This window comes from Ornithodoros turicata, chromosome 8 (assembly GCF_037126465.1).
Source record: "Ornithodoros turicata isolate Travis chromosome 8, ASM3712646v1, whole genome shotgun sequence".
In the NCBI taxonomy this organism is placed as follows: Eukaryota; Metazoa; Arthropoda; class Arachnida; order Ixodida; family Argasidae; genus Ornithodoros; species Ornithodoros turicata.
The window spans coordinates 6,144,935-6,167,103 of NC_088208.1; the positions used below are offsets into that span (position 1 = coordinate 6,144,935).

The 22,169-nt window shown below is 47.5% G+C and overlaps 2 protein-coding genes and 1 long non-coding RNA gene across 5 annotated transcripts; 1 reads left to right on the forward strand and 2 right to left on the reverse strand.

Moving 5' to 3' along the window:
* Nucleotides 1-291: 291 nt before the first annotated feature.
* LOC135365872 (speckle-type POZ protein-like) lies at nt 292-1,763 on the reverse strand. The gene has a single exon (XM_064598558.1). The coding sequence runs from the start codon at nt 1,580-1,582 to the stop codon at nt 458-460; it is 1,125 nt and encodes a 374-aa protein (XP_064454628.1). The 5' UTR covers nt 1,583-1,763; the 3' UTR covers nt 292-457.
* Nucleotides 1,764-8,604: 6,841 nt separating this feature from the next.
* On the forward strand, nt 8,605-14,078 carry LOC135365873 (uncharacterized). 2 transcript variants are annotated; one of them, XR_010413977.1, is made up of 4 exons: nt 8,605-8,725; nt 9,849-10,077; nt 10,283-10,536; nt 13,776-14,078. It is a non-coding gene; the product is annotated as an uncharacterized LOC135365873 (long non-coding RNA). The 2 variants fall into 2 exon arrangements; XR_010413976.1 differs by having other exon boundaries at nt 8,606-8,725; nt 9,853-10,077.
* A 1,734-nt stretch (nt 14,079-15,812) lies between these two features.
* Nucleotides 15,813-18,789, reverse strand: LOC135365874 (uncharacterized). Of its 2 annotated transcripts, XM_064598560.1 has the most exons (3): nt 18,445-18,789; nt 16,423-18,011; nt 15,813-16,344 (listed from the first exon to the last, which is right to left on the reverse strand). In XM_064598560.1, exons 1-3 carry the CDS (start codon nt 18,770-18,772, stop codon nt 15,985-15,987), a joined length of 2,277 nt encoding a protein of 758 aa, XP_064454630.1. In that variant the 5' UTR covers nt 18,773-18,789; the 3' UTR covers nt 15,813-15,984. The 2 variants fall into 2 exon arrangements, with proteins under 2 accessions (XP_064454630.1, XP_064454629.1); XM_064598559.1 differs by having other exon boundaries at nt 15,813-18,011.
* Between the last annotated feature and the right edge of the window lie 3,380 nt (nt 18,790-22,169).

The following is a 22,169-nucleotide window of genomic DNA, read 5'->3' on the forward strand; positions in this document are numbered from 1 at the left end:
GCTCCGGGCCGTCCACAATTCGTTGAGGACCGGATGTTGACGACGTAAGCTCGCTTCGAAGGGATGTATCCGGCTGTCACGCTCCGCTATTTTTGCGTGGTAACTGCGCCACAGGTGCACTGAATATGGTGAAAAGTCGATGTGTTTATGATAGTGAGGGATCGTGAGAACCGTTTCTAGCACAGTACTCGGAATTCGCGAAGATCATTTCATGGTTCCGTTAACGGGTTGAGTAGAACTCATTTCTCTAAAATGAGGCTCACACACACACAAAAAAGGACTATAATGGTACTCAGTATTCGAAAAATGCTTTAATCGTTCAGAGTAGACATGTGTGAGAGTAACAACAGTATCACAAGCAAGCAAGCGAAGTTTGGTACACAGCAGCACCTTCAGGTTCCGTAAAAAAGCATGGTGGACCTACACGAACCACTCGCCACTGTTCAATGCACCTTGTTCACTTGTGACTTGACTTGTGCCACTTGCCACTTGACTTGATTTGTGGCACTTGACACTTAACTTGACTTGTGTCAAGTCCAGTCTGTGTCCCGAGAGAAGTGAACAGTTCCAAAAGGCAAGGCTCCTCTTCAACCATCGCCTTCCAACCATTAGTTTTTCCTACGTCACTCGCGTGCCCTTTAATGTAGCAGACGGCAAAATATCTCAGTCTGTCGGCGTTCAACTTTGTGGCCAGACGAAGCATTTCTACGACATTGTCTACAGTGAGATTGCACGCGAGTCTGTACTCGCACATCGACTTGAGGCGCTTCAGGTCGTACTTTTCTGCAGCATGAAGAAGATCGACTGCCAAGGAGGCCATACTGGGCGCAGTATCCGTGTAGATGAAAGTTATCATTTCTTGTAACGTTTCATGAGAGATATCGTCCAGATGTACTGGGTTCTCTTGTTTCTCCTTCATGTTGTTCTTGAACATGGCGTCAAACACCGGGGATCGAATGGCAAGGATGTTCTTGTGCACGCAAAAATCCGTACCTTCTGCAGTTAAGGTCACGTCGGTGTAGTCGCCATCGTCGCAGAGTCGACCGAAGTCATCTAAAAGACTTGGTCCTTCAGCGGGTTTTTCGAGGGTGCAGGCCGCAGACAATTTACGCAGGTCGAATATCGTTACCTCGCAGCCCAGCGTAAGAACGCCATCTGATAACAAACAACTGGAATCGTCAAGAAAATCGCTTGTGTTCCCGAGATTGAAGGTTGAACTACTTTGCGACGAAAAAATTCGAACCGCAGTCGCTTGTTTCTTTACCTGCATGCAGTGTTTGTTCACTACCCATACGCAGCACGCTGCTTTGACTGCATTACTTCCGCGATACATCACTTCTATTTTCATGTATTTGGGCTGATGCGCAAGCGTGCAAGCCGGATACAATCTCATGCTCCACAGACGCGAACTGATATCGCCGTTGAAGAACTCCCCGCTATCAATGTAGCTGTTTACGGCGTCACTATTTAAACCGCAGTCTTTGATCACCCTACTGTGCAAGCAGTTTACCTTAGTGTATTCCTGGTAGCTATAGCTGGTCGAAACCACGTCAACGTCTCTTGTGACGGCTGCCATGTCCATATCCTGATCCACAGTGGGCGCCTCAGAAAAACACCGACACACACTTTCGCGATGACGATTGTGGAGTTAGGAGCGCAGCGTTCGTTGTTCGTCGAGTTGGTTTAGTCAACAAGCTCCCATTGACGCAATGTTCCAGGGAAAATCGCGGGCACCCAAACCACGTGATCTGGAGGAGCCACTCACAGCGTCCCAGATCAGCAGCGCGGGAAAAAAGCTCGGGTCAAGTGCGCATGCGCAGACCGACCTCCTTTCCCACCCTCCTTCCCTGTCTCTCCTCGGGTTTTTCGTCTCTCCTCTAGTCCACCCAACCCTCAGCCTCGTCCGTTTTTCTTCGGCGCTTGCTGTAGAGCAACGATCATGTTGTCCAAAAGCAGACAATCAAAAAGCGACGGTGTATGACAAAGCAAGTTTATTTGTCCTCGGGAACTGCTTCTAAAAAGTTACAGTACATATCTTTTCACGTCTTGTATCAGGCTTCACCGGAGCTTTAGGTGCTCCGAAATCGAAGGGCAGTTCAGAAGCCAATCGCAGTTCGCACACCCAGAATGTAGAGGTATACAGTTTTTGAAAACAGGCTGAGCCATGTGCGTCGTTGTCGCCGATGGCTGTGGGAGCACTAAAAAAAATCTATTGCTGATCCGTAACTCTGCACGATAATCACTGTTATGATAGGCAATTGATATTGATTTAAATCAACAACAACAACAACATTTGCACACCAAAGCACACTTGTCACAAATGTTCGTAGATCGCGGTACATGAACGGCTGCGACGTGCATGAGGGGCAACTAGCATAACAACACATAATTTGGTTAGCGGCATATCCGAAACGCAAAAGTTACGGCAATGCACTGCACTATGAAACGCCGCTAACGTACCGAGTGAATCGTAAATGTTGTACGTAATGCACTTAACGTGATAAACCTGCATTACTTCCTTCGGTCACAAAGAGTAACCAAACTTGTCTTACCGTTCACCTCCGGGACATCGGAAAGAGTGAAGACTTCCTCTCTAGCGATTTCTGCGTCCTTTGGAGGTGCAGGAATTCCCTGTCATGTACGTCCCTGCTGTTGTGATGAGCAGGTGGATGTGCCATTCCGTTCTCACATTAGCAGTTCGTGACAATCTAAATCTAAAGCATTCAAAACCCTTTAAACTACCCGCTAGCGCCTGCGAGCACAACGGTTCTTCTTCTTCTTCTGCTCAGGAATATGGCCGCGATCCGCAAGGGAGATTGGCCAGGGCGGTCGTACAACGGTTGTAGTCCGAGACAACACGCGTGGCCGGACATGATGTCTCCTCCGTCGTTTTCCTTTCTCCTCTGTTCGACCGACCGTTCGGATACCCGCGCCTCAATCGAATGACTCTCGCCCAATCAGCGCGAAGGAAACTGACGCCAGTTCTCGGACACCAATGAGCATCCAAATATTTACACATGTAATGCGCAACCAATCAGAGATCTCTAGATCAGCTGCGCCGGTGGCGACAATATTTTGGAGGCGGTGCGTTTCGCTTTAGAGAATATTGGTTTCGCTTTGGTTGAATCTCTTGCTTGGTCTTTCACATACAACGTCTGGGAGAGACGTGATGTGCTCCTGATTGGACGTCGCGTACGGATGTCGTGCTAGGGCTACCTCGTGGGCGCAAAGGGAAGCTTCGAAGAGACACTTCGGAAGGACGTAGCTAGTAAGTATGACACGTATGTTTGGGTTGTGGTCAGGAGCGCCGTCCGAATTTTTTTCAGTGGGAGAGAGGGAGAGGGCTTTGTAGAACGTTGGGGTGGGGTTGCGTCAAATGCGCCCACAACTACATTGTCTTGGCGGAAGCCGTGGGAAGGGGGGGGGGGGGTTAACGGCCCTTTTTGCTTCCCTGTCGGCACCCATGGTTGTGGTTCGTCGTTTCCCCTTCCTGTACCACATTTCTTTGTGCAGTATCCTTTCAACGTCGTTTCCGAACCTCAGAAAATTCTGTCCTACGGATGTCCATCGGATATACTTTCACGGAGATACGGATATCCGCAGAATAATGAAATTCCTCCAGTGGAGATACAACGGAGATCCACTTGGCCGGGCTTCGAACTTCCTACGAACGTGCACTTTGCGGACATAACCAGGAGATACGCACAGAAACAGGAGCTCTCTGGGATGTAGCGTGTATCTCGAGCGCGTGTTACTTTTTTTATTTTTCAGAGGTCAGTATACGCTTTGCAGTAAAATATAAAGCGTGTTTCCGACATTTTTTTAACATCTGCCACCGTCGCCGGTCGCTTCACTTTCTGTTGCTCCGCTTTACTTCCCAAGAGGGAAAATCAGCGCGGCGTTTCAAAAAATAAATAAATAAAACATAAAAAGAAAAGAAAAGAAAGAAAGAAGAGACAGGAACAAGAGATTGGGCCACTCAGCCGAAATGCTTTGGAAATGAAGTTGCATTCACTTCCAAGCAGGGAACAGACACTGTACATTGGTGTTCTCGCGAGCTTCTACACATTCGAGAGCCTTGTTCGCCTGTGAGTCGAAATGAAGGGTGAGCTGTCTAAGTTTAATTCGATTGCGTGCACAAACAATGGCGAAATGGGAAATTGTTTGGCGTATTAAGTCTTTCTTACTCATGTAGCTTGAGAAAGTGAGTTGGTTCATGGAAAGCCGAATTTCTGCAGCGCTACATGGTCCCGCGTTTCTCTCTCTCTTCAAATACATGATCCGTACAGCATCCCATCACGGAGCTGATTCGTACAAACCGGGAAACGGCCGCAACTGGACAGCCTGCGGATATACAGCTAAGGATATCCTTCCATAAATATCCGAAGAGAGGCCGACGGAGGTCAGTTTTCGGATATAGACATTGGGATCTATTTCGGACGCCCGTAGGAGATGGTGTTCTGTCTGGGTAAGTAGCCGAAGCTCAACAAATTTAAGCGTGACCCGCATGAATTTTACCGAGCGCTTTGCTCCTTAACGTGGCTGCGGCAAAAAATTTGCCCGATTACTCTCATTGTATTCAACAGCGACGACAATGGAAATAACTGGAAATTTAAAATAACTGAATCGTAATCATAAAACTTAATCACGACTTTTGTCATCCATGTGAACGTTTCACAATTTTCCGGTATGTTTGCTTTCCTTTGCCTATTTTATTACCGCCAGTTCCATCAAAGATCAGAACCCAAGGACTGAAAAGTAAGAACTCAAGAACGGTCAAAGAAGGCAGCTAGCAATAAACTGGAATTAACAAAATCCCGCCTCGTTTCAGAACGCCCGCGACGATGGAGGACTCGAGGTAGGGTCTAGTCCACCATACTGTAGAGGCGATCCAAGTACAACCTGAGACCAGGCCTGGGCAGTACCAGGGTCCAGAGACTGAAACCGAAACGAATATCGGTTCGGTTACGGTTCGGTGTCAGAACTCTGAAAACAGTTTCGGATAAGGTTATGGGATTCGCCGTTTTAATATGTGCGGTTACCGGTATCCAAACAATTGAACAGACATTTTTTTCACGTTTCTCTAAGATGCATCTGCAGAATGCGTGGATGTCGCAAAATGAGCTACAAAGTGCAAACGGCTAAAAATGAAAATATTTATATGTTGCGCTCCGAAAGGGTGGGTACAGTGCCGTCTGCCAGGTCGCAGAAAGAGTGAAATGTTTCTTCGAAGCGCTTTTGCCATTTGCTACGTCGCCCGTAAAACTATTTGTTGCGGTTTCTATTATCTCGTGCGCATTCCTTTCGCTCGTGTTGTAACAAGCTACTAGGCAAGAACAACTGTGTGCGTTTGGCGGCTAAGGAAGCAGCTGTAAAGAAAAAAAAACCTCCAACAACTACTTTTTAACTATGATCAGGTAGTTTAACTACATGTAGTTAACTACTGGCCATCACTGGTATTATTTAAAAAAAAAGGATAGAAAACAGTCTTGGAGCAGGGTGGCTGCACCTACAGGCGCCTGCAGTTCCATGTCATTTGGTTGAGGTTCTGTCTCAGAGACGCAACGTAGGTGATAAAAGCGGCAGGGTATGCCGCTCTCTTGTAGGAAGGGGCAAGATTGGCTTCAGAGCTTTGACTTCTTTGTCCTGTGTAGGCCATCTCCCCCAGATTGAATTCCATATGAATGAAAAACACATGACGATGAGATCGACCTCTGTCTCTGTGCTATCAACCTCTGGGAAGTGGGGAATTTGATTTGATTTGATTTGATTTGATTTGATTTGACCTTACTGGCGCAAGCATAAGGCTGTGAGGTGGGGAAGGGACCTGCGGTACACGGGGGGAAACATCGCATGTCATTATCACTTTTCCATGATTCATTGTTGTTGTTTAATAAAAGCTCGTACTACCCAAGGACAACACAATGTACTGAAAGTCGAGTGCAATATGGATGGACGGGTAGGTGGAAGGCCTTGAACAGACTCGTGAAACTAAAGAACATTGATAAGACACATACCGTCCACCCCTATTGCACTCGACTTTCAGTACATTGTGCAGCTTGGGACACTACTAATCAGAGTTGTAAAGCGATACAAATATCGCATCCAATGTTCGCGTTCGCGCTTGAACCGATTCATATGAGGCGGTAACCGAAATCATATTTTTCGGTTCAGGGTACAGTTTCGGTTAATTGCCGACGATTGATTGCGGTTACGTTGCGGTCACGGTTCTTGAAAAAAGTTGGATTTCAAGCGGCATTCCGTTCGACTGTTTGGTTACCGGGAACCGCAAATATTAAAGCGGCGAATCTCGTAAGCGTAACCGCTTTCAGAGTTCTGACACTGAACTGAACCGTAACCGTAAGTGATATTGGTTTCGGTTTCAGTCCCTGGGCAGTGCGTGCTTGGGGTCCGAAGGCAGCGGATTAGAATGCTACCACGGAAAACGAAAAGAAATACAGGTATTTTATTTTGTATACAAACCAACATCGCTCGAAGCATACAAATACCGTCAGAATGTAACAGAATGCCGTTAGAATGCCAACATTAGTCTACAAAACTTCCTAGCTTCGGACTCTTCAAGAGTAGATGACGTCATCTACACTTCTAACCATTACATCGTTCATTATCGTAATCATTTGTAATCTTCGTTCGTAATCATCCATTCGTCATCTAATGATTACTGTCGAAATATAACGCATTGAGGGTATAATGTGTTGAGCATGGCCATATGATTCAGTGTACGATATAAAAATATAGCATTACTTATTGTTTTATCTAGGAAGACCAAGTGCCAATGTTAGGCAGCACATAATACTCACTCAGAAAAAAGCGTTGTACTGGCCGTGTGGCATATAAAAGCGGAGCCACACTAGACATGACATATACACATGAGCTTTGTGGGAGGAACGGGTTTCGCTGTTATTACTTATACTGTAGGGAGTGACTTTTTCGGGTTAAATGCCTTTCTCAGATTCGGGGAGTAAAAATTGGGCGCTATTTTTAAATCTGTAATTCGGGGAGAAATCCGGCGATAATTGCGCCTTCGGGTGTTTTTGTTTCTTCCGTTGTCTATTAAGTCCTTTCCTAATCTCTCTCTCTTTTTTTTTCTCTTTTTTTTTGCGGGATCGTGACCGCCAGCGGTAATCCCCGAAAGCATACACAGTGTTGACACACATGGGTGTATTGCTGGGAACGTAAGTGACCCATTCTTATATGAGTTACACATGGCGACCTTTGTTCGTCTTCAGTGAAAACATCACTTGAGGATTTCATAGTGACTGGAATTCGGCGAGAAATTGGGTTTAACCCGAATTGGTCGGAGGTCAGCTTACGCTTGTTCCATCCTACAGTTGACAATACAAGGTCACTTCGTGGGGGGGGATAACCGGGCGGAATCGGGTTTAACCCGAAAAAGTCACGCCCTGCTTATACAGTGAACCCTGGTTATTATGACTGTGGCGGGATTTCCAAAAGTTTTTACTGCATTGTTCTCATGGGGTATGGTGGTAAAGCGCATATGTCAGATTATCGGGGGTCATATTAACGAGGGTTCACTGTACGTGGTTGCGCATACAGTGCACTTTTATTGACGTTTTGGGACACGCTGACGCCGTGGTTGCATGCATTTGGTAATCTCCGATGCTAGCCTGTGCGCCCTATTTCCCGGAAATGAACACTCAGCAAAATAAACCTCTATACCCGAGAAATGTCATCATGACGTTGGTCGACAGACCGAAACCGAAACAGATCGGAAGGGGAGGGCTGGGTTCCACGGGTGGGCACTCGTTCGCTGCCTCCTATGGAAGGACAAGTAGAACCGAAGGTCGCGTCATCGTAATCTCCTCAAGACCGTGGTCTTCGGGAACGACCTTGTTCGCCCCATAGCTCGAGCATAGTTCAACTCTACCAAAACAGGCGGCGCTGTCGAACACTATGACGTCATTTGTTTACAAACGGGGAGAGGTCTATATTCACCAACCGTCGCTTGTTTCGATTTCAGACCGTTAATAAAAATAATTCCAGGCTTTATGTCACGATACTTCAAACCATTCCGTCTAGGTTCTACGTACGAAGAAAGAAAGAAAAAAGGAACACAGCCAGCATACCTCTCGTGGTTCGGACTTTAAACGGTTGTTTTTCCTCGTGGTCTTTTCTCTCAGGTGTCAAATAGAGAGAGCTGCTTTGCGGCAAGATTTTGCTTCGTGTTCTGCGTGATATTCGTTGCAGTATTTCCTATTATTTCTGATGACGTAAAAGCTTGTTGTGCCAGTTGTGCCTTATGGTGAGAACGATGCGTACTTCGACAATGCGCCCTCGGTGACGTACTGGTGCTGAAAAGACGAGAAAAAACAACAACAATGAAGACTACTGCATAGAAATCTTAAGGAGAGAGGCTAGAAGAAAACGTGGGGAAGGAGGATCGGAGGAGAGCAAAGGACTTCAACGAGGCGGTTCCCTCTCTCAACGTGGGCGCCCGTGCGCCGCCATATTGAATCAGCCGAGGGGGCGGTGCATATTTTTAGCTGAGGAAAACGAGCAAAATTCCGAAAACTGTTGGCAACACTTGCTCCGCGGCTTCCGTTAGCTCCGGATTTGGTCACAGTCGGCTCCAATCCACGCTCGCAGCCAAGACTGGCCGAAGCACAACCAGGAGTGTCGGTTATTCTCCGCTTCTTCAGCGTAATTACGACCGTGGTGAAATTTGTGCACATGCACACATACGGTACGTATACTTTCTTACCTATCCGTACAACTGTTGTGCGCAATGTTCAGGTAATTTGGGCCTGTGCACAAAGAGTGTGTTTTAGCTTTGTGCGCTTCTGCTGTGTGTACACAGGTGACTTACTGCTCAACGTAGCCCTCAGTAGCGTTTCCAGAAAGAAATATTTCGGGAAGGGTCCGATGGAAACTTCACATGGGGGAGGAAGATTTCGCCCTCATTTCCTTCTCCCAAATGCACTATGAAAGCTAAGGTTTCGTGAGGGGCTTCAACCCGCCAACCCCCTCTCGCTACGCCACTGGTAGCTCTCATACAAACACAGCATTGATTATGGTTCGAAAGCATAGAAATCATAAGCTCTAATCTTTCATCATAATCCCTCTCTTAAGATTTCTATGTTCGAAAGTAACACATGAGGCTGTTTGAGACAGAAAATTAGGAGTCATGCACAGTAAAGCGACTTAATGATGTATTCGAACAACAAGCAATATATACATAGTGTGTGCAAATAGAACTTCAGTGGCTCTCTGCGCACCGGTAAAATGTTCTGCTGCTGGGGTTTACTACTGGTTAAGGAATAACACTTGTTTGGTGAGCCTGCACCTCATGTAAGCCTTTTGTGACCTTTCGGTTAGCCAGCGTGAAAGTTCGTACATCCTTAGCTGTAAGTACTTCCTCATAGTGACCCTGACAAGTGTCAGTATGTGTTGTGGCTCTTCTTTGTAATGTTCAAGGTCCAGTAGTATATTCTCATGCTTGTGAGCAAACTCATTGAAGCTCTTTAGCACCAAGAATTGCAAGGTCACTCTCTGTGGTTGAGAAGAATGCATTCTGAAGACACATTCTGAGCACTCCAAGGTAGATGTGACAAGCTTGGATGGCATGATCAAGCCACCATTGTTACGGATATAAATCAGGTGGCTTGTAATGTCCTGCTTAACCAGGACGTCTAAGCTCTCTGAGCATGTGATGTTGGCTGATATTTTGCGCACCACGTAACCACCAATGTAGTGCCCAACTTCTGTTGTGAAGCTGCTCAGTGAGAACATGGAATTGATGTCCACGTCTTGCTGGAAGGTACCCTCATCTGTGTCGTCGAATGACTGATCTTCTTCTCTCTGTCTAGACAGGTTTCCCTGGTGTCTCAGTAAGGTGTCACCTTCAAGGCTGGGCAGAACATTGCAAGCTCCTGAGCCCCTAACTTCAGCATGCATAAGGATGGCCCTATAATCGTAGCGAAACTGCGCAGAGAGTGGGTTGTTATTCCATCCTCCACGTTGACGGATGCAGCTGAATAGGAGCTCCAAGTGATCTTGACTCAGCCTGTAGGTGCAGATGTACCTGTGCATTGGGAGGTAAGGTATACGTGTAACTGTGGTAGATATCTTACAGAATGGCATCGATGCAGGCTAGCTAGTGTATAAACTCCACGATAGGCATGCCTAAACAATGGCCCAGGCTTGCCTGTGAGTGGTATCTCTCGCTTGGCAGACTTCACACCAGATGCAAATTTTCTTTTGCTGCTTTCATGTATGCCTTAGATGAAAAACTTACCTGCAGGCATCTCGGTCAAAGAGCATCTCTGCAAGTTCACCGACACTTTTCAATGAAAATGCCAGGCTTAAGACGGACATCCGCCTCCCATCCAAGACTGCAAGTTTCCCCGACGGCAAAACAAGTGACATGAGCTTTCTAGACATTGCAAGCATGGTTGTCTTTTGAGAGGAGAAGGACCCTTTGCGGAGGGGAGCCTTGAAATTTTGGGCTCGTGGGCTATGTGAGTTGAGGAGGTCAAAGGCTCTGCAAAAGTTTTCGTAAGTTACAGTTTCTGATATTATAGTGAACTCTATACCTGTCCACATCGGCAATGAACTTGGCAGTTCCATCGCAGTCTTGGAAATCTTTTAAGCCGAGCTGTTGGGCGAACTTCAATGCTTTGCTGACTGATGAACTGAAAGTCTGTGCTGCTAACCTCACTTTCATTATCTGTCGCTGATAGTCAATGTGAGCTTTCTTCAGTTTATTAGCAGCACGCAGACCTTCAGCATCTTGCAGCTCATGAAGCTTTTCAATGTGGGCCCACTTGATTTCCTGTTTTGATACAACAACAAAATATATAAAAAAAACATCCCCAAAAATTACATTTTTTAAATTGCATGCTCGCACTCATTGAAGATGTTTCATCTTCAATGAGTACGAGCACGCAATTGCATGTGACAGCACAAGAATAAGACTTCTGCTTCATTGTTGTCATGCTATGAATTCTATATGTGCTGAAAGTAACGAGAGGCTCTGTAGCCATGTAAGGGTTAGGAAGAGAAAGTTTGTTACATTTAATTGGCAAGATAAATTACTGGGACTAAGAAAAGTTAACATAAATTGACATTTAAAATTGGGGAGTCAACGATTCAGCGACGGCATCATCTTCAACTGGACGAAACTGGAACAATAGGTGACTAGGGCGTACATACAGGGACTTGTACAGGTTGGGACAAAAGTTTACGGAACATGCGAGCGGCATACTTTTTCTTCAGTGCGACACCCTAGTGGATGGCGGAAGCGGATGAGTTTACTGTTTCGGAGGAGTGGAAGGGTGCGCTGTAGCTGTCGTTCCTGTGTCGCTTGGGTGTGCCTGGAAAGTGGAAGCCACCGCTGTGTGTCGGTAATGGCACACCCTTCCTACTCTGCGAAACAGTGAACTCACCTGCTTCCGCCAGCCACTAGGGTGTCGCACCGACGAAAAAGTACGCTGCTCGCGTGTTCCGCGTCTTTTGTCCCAACTTGTACATGATGCTTTTTCTTATCCGTGACAAGTATTTTAAAAAAAGCTGTGACATCAACCAAGTTGGCAGCATTTGTATAGGAAGGTTATGCAGCCAGGCGACTTCCTGTCTCACAAATATGTAACTATTGTTACAGTCCCCTATTATTCAAGTTTAGTCCAGTTGAAGATACTGCCATAGTCAAGTCAAAACGGTGACCCAATTTTAAATGTAATTTTCCTTCCCACCTAACTCCTATACAGCTTCACAGGCTCTCCATAACCTTTGGCATATTTTTCTCGTGTCTAACCACACCAGCCCTAACCTATACACACATATCTATTATATGTATAGGAATGAAAGGAAAATAGCCGAAGCTGTGTAGCTGCACGTGAGGAATATGTTCATGAGTTGATCGTGCCATGCTAGCTACATATGGCTGTTATATCCTATTTGGCTATCATCAACACAGCACAGGGAAGCGACATGATCATGCTGCCAATATGTATCCAAAGAGCTTTGGCTTCTTTTATCATAAGTCGAAACTGGCTTTATGGCTGTTGGCACTCACTCCATATTCTTCACTGTAGAATGATTTCTTGTCGCCGAGAAGATTTCGAAGTAGTTTTAGTCCATGGCACGCATCAAATATAAGGTGTACCTTTTCTTCTGAATATTTTGGGTGCTGGAAGTGTGTCACAAGTTCCTCTGCTGCCTTTGCATAGACGTGGCATCCGGAAGGTCTCGCCATCATTACATTCGATGAGAGGCCATCACACACAACAGCCACTACCTTGAGATTGCACTCTTCAAGGAGGAGTATTGCTTCATTTATGATGTTCTTTAGCACAACCCCTGATAGGTCGTTGTTGAGAAAATAACCGAATGGAAGCTTCCATCGGGCTGTAGTGCCAACTGCCATCAGTACCAACGCATCTCCAGCAACCGGAATGTCGTTACTCTCCTCGGGAGAGAGACCGTTGGCAAGGTCAACATATCCAATGAATTTGCCCCCGATTACGTCTAGATGCTTCTTGATACTCATTCTATCCAGCATAGTGCTGCACAGATTTGCACAGATGGTATCCTTGCGCTTCTCTTTCAAGTGATGCAGAGCCTCTTGTGTGAATCCAGGGCACCCACCTATAGCCTTCAGCCATGTGCGTGTTGTCTGCACTGATGGCATAGTAAAGAGAGTCGATACATATTCGTATGCCTTTGGGGAATGATAGTGTAGAGTGATGGCAAACTTCTTTGTAGTTTCACTATAGAGTCTTCCTGACGAGGGCCTGTCCTTGTTTGTACGCCAGTCTCCAATCAAATCGTCGGGAATCTCACCAAAGGATAAGAGCTGCTGTTCAGCTTGTTCAGATATCAAGTTTCTGTCCTTCATTTCTTCAATTATCCCTTCCAGCGTTTCTATTTTCTTATCACGTCTGCGAAGCTTGCTTTCTGTTGCTATCGATTTGCGTCTTACAGTTCCTAGTTCACGCTGTACTGACTTCAGTTTTGTTCTTGGTGTTGTACTCGACGAGTAAGTGTGATTTGTGTGACGCTGGTATGGTGAATCCACCGTTGAAGGGGAAGGAGTGCACTGCAGATAGCTGTGATCAGTCTCGCGTTGTCCTGGCGTAGATGGCAGCGTAGGGCTGTCATATGGTGACACTTCCTTTGAGGATTCCTGTACAATAAGAATAAGGTCTACATTAAAAAGAAGCACACAAATGACGAGGGATAAACATACAAAAATTGAGCTTGTGCATGTCTGTCCATCACCCTTTGCGTGCTCATTTTTTAACGTCGGCTCACGTCATATTTCATCCCTCCATGATCACCCAAGTTCAGGTTTCTTCTTCAGTGGATTTTGTCGAGAACATTGCCTGCCTCTGTGCTATCTTATTAACATACTAATTCATTTTATTAGTTAACAGTACCTCTGTCTTCGCTCGTTTTGGCACTGAGGGTTAGAGTCCCGTGAAGTCTAGCCACCTCTTCATCTTTTGTGGTGTGTGCTGTGAGCTTTTTGGGATCGGAATTGAATTCCTCGATTTGGATGTGCTTTTTTAAGAAAGTTCAGCGAAACTATACCTGAAGCTGCTGTAGCAAGTTGGTGGCAGTTGCAACGTCACAGCGTGGCTCTTGGTTTGCATCTGGGCTGTCGAGCTGAATATGATACAGGGAGCCAAGCATAGCCTCTTCCTGTCATGTTTGGCCACTCTCTTCTTGGACCTGATAATTATTTCCTAATTTAGAAGCAGCACTTGTTCACTGTGTCCTAATGCATTTTACAGGCTGGGAGGCAAGAAGTTAAGAAGCCAAGCTATTTCTGGTTACCGTCTGGTCTGCATGCACTGCAGTGCCCTGTGCCCCGACTGCATGAGACGACGAAGCAGCATCTTGAGCTCCTGCAGAAGCCGTGGCCTATAATATAACGTATGAGCTGTGACATATATCTCATGCTTTTCTCTACATGCTATTTGATTCCGCTTACTTATTTTTTGTGACACTATCTTGAAAGAAATAATATTGGGTTATTACAGAAAGGATTTTTATATGTATATTTTTTATGGCTCAAATAAATGTGTGATACAGGACTGCAACAATCTGTTTAATTCGGTTCCCGCCTCTTTTTTTTCTTTTGCAGTTTGTGATGGGAATCATTTCACAGGTTAGATAATAACTCCCACATTTCTCTTGGAGCAATAGTTGTTTTTATGTATATGATGCAGGACTATGTTGACACAGTTCAAGGATGATTGACACACTCAATGTTGCTTCAGAATTCATGCATGTATCTTTGTGTCTCCTTCCATTGCACATCTGATCGAATGACAGAAGTCTGGTATTACTAGATCTCTTTGTCCAAATGGCAGAAGTTGGGGATTGCAGAACCTTGGATGTGGACCTTGGAGGTACTTTGCGGACAGCCGTTCACTACACACAGGGAAAAGAATAGATAGGGCAATTACCGTATCTTGCTTACATTGAAAAACTGACGGCACGGCGTCGGGCTTCAGTCACGATCTGTTGTGCGTGGCGTAATACTCAGAACGATGGAAGTGCTTGGAGCATATCTTTTGTAAAGGTGTGGGGTGGAGTGACTCATCTCCAATGCTCTGAAGCCACTTCTTCATAAGGGCAGCATCTTCATGAGGAAGCCTGTAGGCGTTTCAACACGGTGAATAACCCCGCAAATCCACCGAGGTGTTATTCTGTTGCAATCATTTTTTACTGTTCTTGACTTACTTGTGGAATGACACTCCAGATCCTGCCTTGTGCTTCGTTTTGCATTGCGGTAAAACGCATGAAGTCGGCATAGCGATGGCAAGATCCGAAAGTGAACAGCCATGTGGGGATTTGGAATCGAAACCAGGCCTTCCACCGTCTTTGCTTGCCATGCCAAACTTTTTGGCTGTCGTGTAACGCAAAGCTGCGGCAACATCCCATCACCGCTGATCTGGGGATGCCACCACTCTTTTCGTACACTTCACAAAAACTTGCGTGCCGAAATGTAAATATCGAGCAGCGGTTCTCATAGCGCTGTGCTAGCCGCTAAGTTTAGCGGCGGAGCAGAGCGCGGCCGCGGCAACACTGGCTGATTCAATATGGCGCTCCCCTCGCCTCAATGTTCCGATTTCTCAGGTTTCCTTCTAGCATACTCTCCTTATGATTTCTATGGACTACTGTGACACGTATACACTGGACCTCGCCGGCGTGTATTATTGTTTCCTGATACTTCTGCGCGTTGAAGTGGCACCAGGATGTGTCGTGTTTTTGGGGTGTTTACCGTCCATCGGTGCTTACGTCGCATTTATGGATTTTAATTCGTGGATTGTTTTCTCCCTGCGGCCATTGAGAGAGAACTTATCTTTAAATTGAAAAGCAAAAAGATGGCAATACCACATATCTTCCAATGCAATGAATAGTATCGCCAAGTGAACAACAAATAAGTATTTTGGTTGTACGCGCGTGCAGGGTTCATTACGTCTGTTTATGTGCGCATGCTTGTTCGCTAATCACGAGGCTGCTGCTGACAACACACACGAAGCTCCGAGGCCGCCAAACTTTCGAGGGCCCTTGTCAGCTCCAAGGGAGTTCCACGAGCATCCATTGAGTCGAGGACGATCGGGGTCAATGGTCAATCAACACCCTGTGACATCTTCCCGTAACATTTTGGCGTTACAGGTGCAGGATCAAATTAAAGAATCGCAAAGCGAAATTAATTGAATCAGGTGAATTGTAGGTCTTTCGTTTATCGATATATTCTAAACTCTGATGTTCTGGTACTTTTATTGGTGTCGTACTTCTCGACACAAAGCTGTGACCATATTCAGCATAGGAACACTTACGTATAGGCAGTTAAAAATGTATGTCGCACACTTGGGACATTATTCGCCATTTACAATTACAGTGACTAACAATATATGACGCGCACAGTATTGCGATCAACCACTTGTACAGTGAACGACCTATCTGTCCTAACACTCTACATGTAGGCATTTACTTCTGTTGAGAAACACAAGTGTCACTTCTGAAATTCTCTCTCTCAGTGCAACCGAAGGCAGCGGCGAAATCCGGGATACTAAGAAGTGGGACAAGGCAGCGCTCTTTGAATACCTCAGGAATCTCCTTGGAGTCTTCTTCCCGTGGCATACAGGATAGCATACAGAAGCGGATGAAAAGATAATGCTGCGTTTCCTTCCAGATGTCGCCGCTTGTAGACTCTCCCACGTTGATGACCAAATGCTGGAGGCCTTCGTACACGCTGCGAAGAGCATAGTACCACAGAACTGAGTCTGCCTCCCACAGGTTTGCTCCGGTGATCCTCGTCATATTTATACCATGTGCTGCACCGACTTTCTTCAAGCATGTAAGAGACCCGTGAAGGGTATTAATTGACGTGCTTGAGCTTCTAAACGGCACAGTCAAAGCACGTACCATTTCCTTGGCGATCTCGACGCCGAGTGTTGCCACGTTGATGTAAAGCGGAATTTCGTCCGACTGTGCGAAGAAGAGAACGGGAGGGTTTTGATACGCCGTGGGGATTGTAAGGAGTCTCTCGGCTTCGTGGAACCTTAGATCATTTTTTAACTGACTGTCGCTAGCCCTAATGATACTCGTGAAAGAAAACGACTTGCGGAGCATCACCTTTTCCTTTTGTCCCGCTTCTACATAAACCGCGAACAGATCTTTTCCTTCGAGCTTCCACGACGCATAATCGGTATGTTCATCCAGCATTTCCACTTCTGAACCATCGTAGGTAATCGCTGTGGTACGCTGTAAGATTTCTTGACCCTTTTGTCGTTCATCTTCGTTAAACAAGCGGAGCGCGGGGCCAGCCGTAACCATGTCCCTGACACGTGCGCCCAGCTCCCTGGCTACTGTTCCGCTACTTAGATGGGCAGTGGATCGGGCAACCACAAATTGCCAGGTGTTGGTAAGGGCAATCCTCGTGGCACGAAGGCAGACAAATGGAATCCTGGCAATGTTCCTGTGCGCAGTGAAGCGGAGGAGATCGGTTGCGATGTTCACCAAGTGGTACATCTCCCGCAGACCCTCAGATCCATTTGAGAGAATCCTGCGAATATCCAGCAGAGACCCAAGTCCAGCGATTTCAACCTGGCTTCTAAAGTCGACTCTGAAACCGGGAGGTGCGTTCTGGTTAACAACCTCTATGGCCTGCTTTATGGTCTTGCGTGACGTCATGTGAGCAATTGAATTGAACGTCAACTGAGTCACCCAGGCCTTCGCACTGAGCAACTTGTGAATCTTGGCATCCAGGCTTAATATAGTGGCTGCATCGATGTTAGAGCTGATACGAGAATCATTCAAAAACTGCGTTGTCATGAGTGTCATCGACTCGTCAATTTCCGAAGCACTACTGGTGTCCGCATCCACGACTCCATACATCTTGGAACGAATAGAGTATCCGAGGTCGAACCGCAAGTATTTCGATTTCTCACTGCGATGAAATCGAACGGTGAATGTTGAGTGTATATTCTTGGTTAATGACGTTTCGAGCAGAAATACAAAAATGTGTTGTTGCCGTTTCAGAATAGTCCTAAAATTCAGCAGTTCGATGACTTGTCCTACTGCGTCTTTGAAAGTTCCTTTGCTGCTAATCGCGTAATCGCGGCAGGCTTGATACAGTTTGGCCATTACGTGTAAGCCGAATCTGTCAGGATGGCTCGACTCCGGAGACGTGAGAGCCGTTATCAGGGAATGAGTGTAAATATTGATGACATCGTGTAAAAATCCCCCTGATTCTCGTTTGATCCACTTGCTGCACACGTAGCTATAAAAATCATCGCACGGGTGAATTTTCTTGTCCAGTTCGTTGTTAAGTTGCCGCTGGATTAATTTACATTCCGCTGTTCTGCATTCTATCATCTTGCGTTGTCTCAGCGCGTCCTTGTAATGCTTGTAAATCCAGAAGGCTCCTGCCGCGGTGACACCCAGAATTAAGACGACGGATACGACGGTTCTTAACACCGTATTGGTGGACTTCGGACTCTCTCTCTCTGAATCTGAAAAGATATGGGCATGAAGTTAATGTTTCTGCGTTTTAACTTCAGTAACGTCGTGTGCGCTACTTTGCATGCAGCAGGGCCCCCCTGTCCCCCACAACCATAGTCACAGCTGCCTCCCGTCGCTAAGGACACACACACACACAAAGGAAGTAGGGAGCATGAAGAGATGGTGATGGAGACTCCCAAATATCTCGGCTTCTGTGCGGATAATGATTCTCAAGAATGACTCTACACATATATTTTACCATATTGGACTCCACGCAGACGCAGTTAACGCGCAACCAATGCGGCGAGCGGCCGCCCAACACCCGCGGGGCTACAACATTTGCATTATGTATTTCGCAACGAGCGTCATTCAGGGTTCCTTTGCTCAAGGACCATGGAGAACAAAAAGACACTCATTAATCGCACGGAACGAGAAGAACCTTACCATTATATACGCAGGATTTTGCAGATAGCGTTTGCATGGACACCGTGTACTTCCACGATAAGCTCTTCCTAGAGGTTCTCGTCGCGTCTATGGAACTCCCAAGATCAGATTTCTCTTCGTCAGATTTCTTCCCGATTTCTTTCTTGGTTTGTTGTGGCTGACGTGAGTTCGAAGCTCTCTCCCTGGATACCTTTGGTGGATTCGTGGATGGCTCTTCAACGCTGGTCTTCGAAATCGGACTTCTCGAGCGTTTCCGCGATAAATCGCGATTTTTCTTACGTCGGGGGTTCCGTTTCTCCTCTATATCAGTGGCTTCCATCATGTCCATCGTACTGAATACTTTGCGATGTACCTCCAGTCACAACTTCTTCTTCTTCTTCTACCAATGAGATAATGGCCGTGAGCCACTGGCGAAACTACTTCTTCTTCGAAAAGGAATATCACTCGCTCGTCTTCTTCTTCTTCATCCTCGGGGAAATGGCCGTTATCCACTCGCTCGTGCGGCTACGATATGGTGAGCTAGAGCTCACCATAGCTACGAGTGTGTGGCTGCTTCTTCTTCTTCGTCCCACGGAGAATGGCCATTAGCCACAAGGGAGATCGGCCAGGGCTATGAGGCTGTCTAACTGTACTATGGCTGACGGTGACAATTTGGGGGGAAACAACAACAACTTTATTTTCGGCCTTGGAGAGTGGGGAGTTTCATCGCAACAGGCGATACTCTACCCCAGTGCTTGGTGGAATGGGGGGAATAAAATAACGAGCCCCTTTACAATAACGATCGAAGTCCGATGGTGTCCAGAAATGTCAGAAGAGCTTTGAGCGCAGAGTGTTGCTGGGCTGGATTGGGCCAGGGACCAAGCAATTTCGGTAGGGAGAAAGGGCGAGAGTCCAGCTGACGAAGAGACTCGGAGAGTGTGATTCGGGAAGGTTCGTAGTGAGGGCAATGAAGAAGAATGTGCTCCAGATCCTCAAGAGCACCACAGTGGCAACAGGTGGGAGAATCAATTTGTCTCAAGCGGTAACGCCACTGAGCTGTAAAGGCCACATCGAGGCGCATGCGGTGGATTAATGCAGCATCCTGACGAGATGTGTTTCGTGGCATGCGGAAAAGCGAGCATGGGATCAACTCTGTTCAACATAGAGGGGGGAAGAATGTCGGTTGTCCGTTGGCGGGAAGCCAGGGGTGTCACTAGACGTCGCAGAATTGAACGGCGGTCTCCTCTGAGCAGAACAATACGGGTCCGGTTCCGAGACGAGAGTGCTGCTTCTGCGGCGCTGTCGGCCTGCTCGTTCCCCACGACACCACAATGGGCTGGAACCCACTGGAGAACGAGCCTGTGGCCTGCGGCGTAGATAGTGTGGTAAGCCATTAACACGTCGGTGACTAGGGGTGCGGATGGGCCTCGTATGCCGGAAGTTTCAATTGCTTGAAGTGCAGATTTGGAGTCTGTAAAGACTGCCCATTCCCGGGGTGGAAAATCAGCGATGTGTTGTAGAAAGAAAAGGATGGCATAGAGTTCCGCAGCTGTGGAGGAGGTTGGATGTGAAAGGCGTCTTCCGTGCACGACGCCTTCGGATGGAATGACGAAGGCCGAGGCGGACTTGTTGTTTCGGGATGCGCCATCAGTATATGCTGCCGTAAACGTAGAAAACTTCTCGTCTACCAGAGCATGAAAATGGGCTCGGAGGACTTGAGGGGGGACCTGATCTCTTCTTTGCAGAAGGTTTGGGAGGCGTACAAACGTGGGCGGTACCGGGAGAGACCAGGGGGCTTCCGGCGGTATAGTGTCCTTAGTTATGAAGCCAGTGAGAGTCTGGCGTGTCCTCTGCGCTACTCGATAGAAGTCGCTTCGGGGGGAGAATGTGATGGTTCGTGGAGAATGTGATGGTTGAAGCGGTGGATGTGCTGAAGTTCGCTTGTTTTGGCTTCATGGCACAAGGGCAAGCATCGTGCATGTCGTGGTTATTTGCATAATTCTTCTTCTTCTACTTCTTCCACCACTAGGAACAGTGAGACGATGGCCGTGAGCGTGGCGTGTCTTCTTCTTCTTCAGCCTCCACCACAACATGACACCGCTTCTTTTTTCCGCATACATTACACATTTCGAAGTTAAATCAGGCCTGTGGTTGGCTGGAACAGGGCTTTACAAAAATGAGTGTCACTAGGCCGACAAGGGCGAGCCCTTTCACCATAACCACCACCACCGAGTCACTCTGAACTCTGGAACTGAGTGGCTGACTTTGCTGTTCCTCTGTTGCTCTGGTCCGGCAATCTGTTTTGTTGTTGAAACTTGCTTGTTCTCTGCAAGCTCAGGCCTGTCTGGCCTCTCCTGTTTCTCCCTCGGTTGCGGCGCCGCTTACCTCGCCAGTTGGTGAGACAGGCGGCGATGGTGACCGCTGCTCGTAGCGGGCCCGGCTCTTACTGGTCTGCGTCCGTGGATATTCGCTCAGTTCCCCTAAGCCTCTTCAAGACCAACGGCCTCACGGCTATCCCAGTTCCAATCAAGCCTACCGATGGCTCTGTCATTCGGTTCAAGAACCCGAAATCTCTGCTTCAAGGCCTGGAAGTCATTAGTTCTGAGTTCCGTGGTATCACCGAAGTTCGCCAATTTGGAAGAGATGGCATCATCTGCAAGTCTGAAAACGTCAACATCATCCGCTCGCTTCTGTCAACTTCCACCTTGGGCAGACAGCCAGTGGAGGCCTTCATTGCGCACCATCTCGCGATGTGTCAGAGGGGTGGTGAGGGGCGTCGACGTCTCTCTTCCCGCTACTGAAGTCCTCGAGCTCTTCTCTGGTGCTGGTGCCCTCGACGCGTACCGCTGCAGCAGACTTGACAACGATAATCGCATCCGTACCCAGTCCGTAGTTGTGTCCTTTGCGGGACTCGCCTGCCCATCTGAAATCAAGTCCTGGCCACTCATCTTCTGCGTAGACACCTACAAGCGAAGAGCGCTACAGTGCAAGCGATGTTTCCGATTCGGTCATTCGGTCGTGAGCAGGAGTCTTCCTTGTCAGAGGTCATGGACTCTCGCCACTGCTCACGGGCTGATGCGGCTGCTGCCTTGAAGAGACGCGGTTCGGATTTCGCAAGCAGAACCCAGCAAGCTGTCCAGTCCCCATTCCCTGGCGATAGGCTTCAGAAGATGATTGATGCCGCCGTCGAGGCTGCAGTCTCGAAGGTTAGAGCGGAACTTGACTCACTCTGCCGCCATGGTTGCGTCCCTCTCTTCGGCCCTCTCTGAGACTGTCAACGCCATCTCCGGCAACAAATAAGTGGCTTTATCCTCTGTGCCCACTGCTGATCCCCCTCCTCAGTCCTGTGAACCCAGCTCTGCTCATCGGCCGCCCACCCTGGCCGCGCGTGTCCGGCCTCATCCCACGAGGCCATGGATGCATACTCCTCCAACTCCAAGCGTGACCGATGATGACGTGGCCTCATCCGCGCTAATGTGGTGCAGCCCCTGTGAAAAGCCCCATGGCAAGCGTTCCAAGACGAGTGGCCGTCTCGGTGGTCGCCTATCTTCGTTCGACGCACGCTGACCTTGGGCTCTAACAGAGATCACCTGCCCATCTTCTTTGAAGTGGTCATACCGGCTAGACTCGCTGCTACCTCACGCTCCCTCTGTAATTACTCCTTGCAAGACAAGAACCTGGCCCGCCTCCTGCAGGGCGGCTCTGAGCTCTGCGGCAAAGCGGGCCTTTTTCACTGAACGGAACTC

What these genes read in the sequence shown, in the direction of transcription:
- LOC135365872 (XM_064598558.1), bottom strand. Translation starts at nt 1,582, where the DNA reads ATGGACATGGCAGCCGTCACAAGAGACGTTGACGTGGTTTCGACCAGC.
- LOC135365874 (XM_064598559.1), bottom strand. Translation starts at nt 18,772, where the DNA reads ATGGACATGATGGAAGCCACTGATATAGAGGAGAAACGGAACCCCCGA. An exon ending in AAAATCCTGCGTATATAATG is followed by an intron (nt 18,012 to 18,444) that starts GTAAGGTTCTTC and finishes ATATCTTTTCAG; the next exon opens with ATTCAGAGAGAGAGAGTCCG.